Source organism: Pelodiscus sinensis, chromosome 3 (assembly GCF_052426305.1).
Source record: "Pelodiscus sinensis isolate ZL-2025 chromosome 3, ASM5242630v1, whole genome shotgun sequence".
In the NCBI taxonomy this organism is placed as follows: domain Eukaryota; kingdom Metazoa; phylum Chordata; order Testudines; family Trionychidae; genus Pelodiscus; species Pelodiscus sinensis.
This window is the reverse complement of record NC_143054.1, coordinates 161,962,536-161,968,768: the sequence shown is the minus strand read 5'-3', so window position 1 is coordinate 161,968,768 and position 6,233 is coordinate 161,962,536. Positions and strand designations below refer to the sequence as shown.

The window sequence follows — 6,233 nt, the reverse complement described above, 5'->3', positions numbered from 1 at the left end:
GGAGCCTGCTTGTTCATCTGCATAGCGACAGAAATGGAAACTGGGGGTATCCACTTAAAAGATTTTATTTCAATAAAAAAAAGGGGGGAGGAGACTCAAATAGATGCTGACATGATAATTGAGCACCCATGGATTTGTTATGCCTGTCACTATGCTCTAACCGTGGGTTTCCTCAAAACTGTACCATGATTCCCTTCTGACAAGAAAAGTTGCTGTCCAACCTGGGCAGGGGGCCCAAACCCGAGCACCACCACCCAGGGGACAGAAGACCTTGAGCTTTGACCCCAGGGAGTGGGGCTCAACAGGAGAGCTGACAGCCATGCTGGGTCCCTGGGCAAGGTGGGGGTGGGGCACTGCCACCCCTGCTCCTGGAATGGGCAGGGCTTTGGGCAGAAGGGGCAGGGCCAGAGCACAGATAAGTGCATCACCTGCCCGGCCGTAGAGCTGCCCCAAAGCACGTCTGCGGCGATTTAAAGGACCTGGGGCTCTGGACACCGCTGCTGTCGCAGTAGAAGCCAAGAGCCCCAGGCCCTTTATAATTGCCAAGCCCTGGGGCAGTTGCCTCCTTGCCCCCTCCTGTCAGTGGGCTTTGGGCTCAGACTTTGGCCTTGGGCCCCAGCAAGTCTAACAGCGCCCTGGGGACCCTATTAAATGCAGTCATGATGACCTACAACAGGGGTGGGGAACGTAAGGCCTGGGGCCGTATGTGACCTCTGGGTTGCCTGGATCTGGTACCCAAGGCTTAGGGCCTCCCCCAGCATTGGGGAGCCCACACTGGCACTCCATCCCCCCACTACCTCCCCACAGCTACTGGCACCCGACTGATTTTTCTGTGGGTCAGCGGTCCTTGACCCAAAAAAAAGGTTCCCCACCCCGACCTACAATTTGAGAAGTGCTGCTCTAATCCATTGCCATGTGGTATTCAGGGGCGGAGCTCCTGCTTCAAGAGCACAGGCCACTGCCACTTCAGCAGATGACGAAACTTCCTTAGCTGCAACCAGTAGCTTGCCAGGCATATGAAACTGTTTTCTTGATTTAATGTATAGGCTTTAAGGCATTGATCACTGAAAGATCTGAGTATCTCACAAACATTGATGAATTTATCCCAGAAACTCCGTCGTCAGCAGCTCTGGAAGTGCTGTGGTATACACACATGCACACCTACACAAGTTAGGCCTTTCCAACTATAGTCATAGAAATAAGTTAAAAATCAAATCCTGCTGAGCCTACTGATCATCCAGGGCCAGGCACGCATTTTTCCCTCCCGTCTTTTTCTGTCTTATTCTTTCCAAAGTTTAAAAACAAAGATCTTAAATTAGACTCAATGAATTTTTAATGCCAAAGGTAAACATTGCTAAATGGCATCTAGCACCCCTTTTCTTGTTAAAAAAATACAATCACTAATATAGATATCATGCAAGTGCAGGGAATTTTCTCCTCCGGGACGATTCAAGGCTATGGGCCTATGGGATGGAGGGATTGTTTAACAGATCTAGAATTTAATTTTGCTCATGAGCAGGCTTAAGAACAATGCATAGGGATCCCCCCTCCCACCCAAGGTCAATGAAAACTGCGATGAAGCTGAGGTAGATTTTGCCATGTAAGGTGTAATATCCTTACAGCAAAGGAAGACACATGGGAGATCAAAATGAGCTGACAAATCAATGCGAAAGATAGGTGAACTAGGATGGGGAAAAATTCCCTCCCTTCCATCAAAACAACCCCACCTTTGGTGGTTTCCTCATCACAACCGGTCCAGCAACAGCACCAGCCTCTCCACTTTGGTCAGCCAGTGTCCGCAATCCCTGGTCCTAAGAACACCTCTAGATGTCAAATGGTAGATCGACCTCCATGACCTATCTGGTCTTTGTTCACTCTGCTAAGACTACCAACAAAGGAGCAAACTGAAGACCGGTGTAGTGATTTCTTTGATTCAGATTTCTGCTCATCAAGAATTGGGCTGAGGACACCAAACTCATTGCGTGCAGAGCAATGAACACACATCAGATACTAGCAACTTTCGACCCATATGGACCTAAGCTGCTATAACACCATAGTTTGAGCTACAGGAGAATTCCTTTTTCTGCTGCTGCTAAGATATTTCTTCTTGCTGCAGGCCAGCTGGCAGAGGGCAGCTTCTCACAACCATCACACTACCCTTGAACTTCCTCAACTAGGCAAACTGAAGACATCTTCATAGACTGGAGCAGTGGGGAACCTAAGCTCTGACCCCTGCAGTGAGTGAAACTTGCACCTGTTCACAGGGCCCACATTCAAGGCCCACTTGTGCCATATGCATTAGTTCTAGCCCTCTGCCAAGGAGTGAATTTCCCCATGTGTTACTGGGAAATACCAAATTGTTCACACAATCAATCCCTACTAACAGTGTGGAAACAATCCTCCCACCCACACTAGCTGGAGTGGATTTTCTGAAGCTCTGTTTTGCACTGAAGGTCTAACGCTATCAGGGAGCGTGAACATAGCTGACGAATTCCCTTCTGCTGTTGTTAATATGGATTTTCTGTTGCAGGAGCTTAATTAGCATCTTAATATTCCTACCCACTGCCTCCCCCTCTCCCGCACTGACATCAAAATCAGCAGCAGTTCCAGCGTAGTGGAGCTTGATCTGGCTCCCACTGACTCCAGCAGGGGCTTTTAGCAGCTGTGCTATTGTTCTGTCAGTTCAGCAGCCTTGGGGGTGGATCATCTGCTTTGTCCCCTCCCACGCTGTGACATTGGGGCCTGATGACTGCTTATGGCTGTAGGTGCCTGCATACTCTCTGCAGACTGGCAGGGTTGGCTGGGCAAGCACTTATTATGCTAATCTACCTTCCACTTGGCTCCGCTTCATGGGAAAGACACCCCTCAGCCGTGACAGCCTTCAGCTCTGCCAGCATGTGTTGCAGAGGCTGTGTCTTTGCACAAAAAAAAAATGGAATTGAGGCTTTCACAGAATTCCACTCCCACCAGCTGCCCTGCCCAAAAGGAATACATGAAAAAGGAACTATTTGTTCCTGGAGATGCCACAATAAGGGACATGCAGGGAAATAGGTTAACCCTGTCACTGCTGTTCTGCCATTGAAAAAGCCGTGCTGGCATTTTCTTCACTTGGCAGTGATGATAAAGGGTGTTAAGCTGCACTTACAATCAGCATTGCAGAAAGTGCCATGCACTGGAATAGTATGTACAGTAGCAGAACTGGAGCATTCTAGCTGGATGTACCCACTACATGCCGCAGAGATGCTCCATATGGACATACCCAGTCAGCAGCCCATTGGGGCACCTCCCCCGGGCATGCCCAGTTATTTAGTATTGTGCCATCCAAATACACAGAGTGCTGCTTTCCATACTATCACTGTAGGGGCTGCATCCATTGACTTTAGCGAAGCTGCACCCATTTATACCAACAGAGAACATAGCTCAGCGTTTCACGGTCTCAGATGTAGGTCATCGATACATGTAACAAGTGGCCTATTCAGTGAGTCATATAGCAGACCACTCCCTTGCATATCAGTTCTTGTTCATAACCTTCTGAACACTGACAGTGTAATTATGCCCTTTGCCTATCACTGAGTATATCTCTCACACCCTACAAATAGGGTTCCTTTTGGGGCTGGGGAGTAAAGAAAAGAGTTAAATTGGAAGAGATGAGACTACCTTGGCTGAAATAACTTCATGGCTACACACTGACTATGCTGCAAAGGGCATTAGAGTGGCATGCTGCTGCATCACGATTTCACTAGGCTGCTTTGATTGTGGTTAGAGGTGTGGGGAGCAATATTCCCCGCTGGCAAGGTACTGGCTAATTAACAAGGGGAGTCCCCTCAGTTCCTTTGGGACTTCAAGGCAGTCTACATCACCTTATGGGACCAATCCAGTGAACATCACCCCCTGCATGATTGGGCCTTTTTTCTGTGGCTATGGCATGAATGACCTAATATGCCATGCTGACGATTTATAGCAGCAAAATACCACATACCATCTTTAAGTAATTAACAAAGGTAGGTGGCTTGGATACAAATTTCTAAATCAAGGCACAGGCATAGCTGTAATTCTCTCGGGGGTCTCATCACCCCTTAAAACAAAAGTCAAGGGTAACTAATGTCACTCATTAAAGGTGGACTTCCACTGGTCCTGCCATCACTGAACAGCATGAAAGATGGTTCCCTCCTCTCTGTGCAATTCTACAGCAGCTTCAGCACTGGGATAGCCTTTAACCCATGCACCCCCAAATAAGAAAGGGTGCCTTCTCATCAATATGCTACCTGTCTTTATCCTCTGAGCAAGAGCCTCTGACTCAGAGGAAATGCAATATTATTCTGCAGCACTGACTCAGTACCACTGCAGACTGCAGTGAGTCCTGCCAGCCATAGGATTCCTCATTACTAGAGCAGAAAGGAGACCCAACATCTCCACCCCCTTGGTGCTTTTTATCCTGCTGGTAGAACCCAGTTCCACAGTTAGTCATTGAAAATTCCAATGGATAGGTCATTTTTTTGCCAGCATAATTTACACAGGGTAATGTTAATATATTGGGAATTCCGATACATTGATTTCAGCTGACAGTTAAAAAAATTGCTTCAATTATACTTAACCCTTCACATGCACCACAAAAAAGGAAGGATTTTGCTTTTTAAAAGTGCCGTGCCTGCAATGAATTAGAAAAACATTGAAAACCTTATCATAAAATATTGGATTTTCAAATGGGACCTACAGGAGTTAGGTACCAATATCTCATTGAAATTCTAGGGGAGGTCAGTGCCTAACCCACTTAGGAGCCTTTGAAAATCCAACCCCCCAAAAATAGTCAAGGAAAAACATTTACCACATTTTTTGTCTGTAGCTTTTTGCCATAGGAAGGTAGGGGCTTTAGTGCCTGAGGTATAGGTAGTTCCTGGATGCTTTTAGGAAAATGGGAAGGTGGGAGAGACTGGAGAATAGTTTGCATAGCTTGCAGGTATAAAGAGGCGGGTGTGTTCCCCACCAGGCTGTTGAATTTGTCTTCTCCTAGCAAAGTTGTCCAGTGATCGGGATGATCCTGCAGAACTTTCCGCATCTTAAACTGTGGATTAGGCATGAAGAGCAAGAGGTAATCGAGGCAGAGTTTTTTTGATGCCACGTTAACTTTGGAGTCCCACATCTGCTCCAGGATGACATCCAATGGGGTGAGCCCCTTGCTGTCCTCGATCCTGGGAGAAGCCCCGTTTCCTAGGAGGATGAGGACAGTTTCGGACCTCAGCAGTTCGCAAGCAAGGTGCAGTGGGGTTTTTCCATCTTCCAGATGAAAGCAGCCAGTCCTGTTGATGTAGGAGTTAAGGCTGGGTAGCTTGTGTGCAATCTTGATGATCAGCCCCAAAATGTCCCTCCTGTCGTATGTTACTGCCATGGCCAAATGAGGCGCAGAAGACGGGCAATAGCAGAAATGTTCTCCAGGCACCTTGAGAGCCTCCTCTGGAAAATGAGACAGCAAATACTGGGCATAAGGCAGGTGATTATGCACCACTGCATAGAGAAGTGCTTCCGAAGGTGAATAGGTTCTCAGGCTGGCATTTTCCTCCCAGTAAAAATACTCCATAGTTCTCATATCTTCCAGCATCCACACAGGTTTGTGGTCTCTTACAGCCTGGTAGAACATATAGGATAAGAACTTACAATGCCTGCTTTGCTCATCCTGCAGGCTGGCCTGGTTACTGGCCATGTCTCAGCAAATAAACAAGCTCACTCCAGAACGTAAGATTCACTCACTTTGAATGCAGATCCTGATGCTGCCTGCTGCAACCTTCAGCCTGTCATTGCAGCCCAGACTGCACTAGCTGGAATGCCTCCGCTTTTACTGGCTGAACATCTCCACCCATTCATTGTTTTCCCCCTCATTGCAGTGGTTTTATTTAGGTAAGCACAATCCCACAGCTTCTGTTAACCCGTGCCATGCAGTAGATGGCTCGTCAGTGCACCCTGCTCTGTGCACGGCACAGGTTGCTGGATCACTGTCAGACTAGCAGAGATTTTATCTATGCAGCGTTACATAGGAGAGACTAAAATTAGCTTCAGAGGTGAGGCAATTTTCTGTCTGTGTTTGATGCCTACCCAGATCAGCTGATATAGTGCAGTAAGCACAATATGCATTTAGTCATTTGTCACTGCCACATGCATTTGTACAATTCATTAGATAATAAATGTATATTAATGCTACATGATCAATATTGAGTGCTATATTGAATGTCTATATATTG

General features: G+C 47.1%; 1 protein-coding gene across 1 annotated transcript; it reads right to left on the bottom strand.

The window, feature by feature from the left end:
• Positions 1–456: 456 nt before the first annotated feature.
• Positions 457–5,748, bottom strand: LOC102443650 (ankyrin repeat domain-containing protein 9-like). The gene has a single exon (XM_006118076.5). It carries the CDS (start codon positions 5,696–5,698, stop codon positions 4,808–4,810), a length of 891 nt encoding a protein of 296 aa, XP_006118138.1. The 5' UTR covers positions 5,699–5,748; the 3' UTR covers positions 457–4,807.
• Positions 5,749–6,233: the final 485 nt, after the last annotated feature.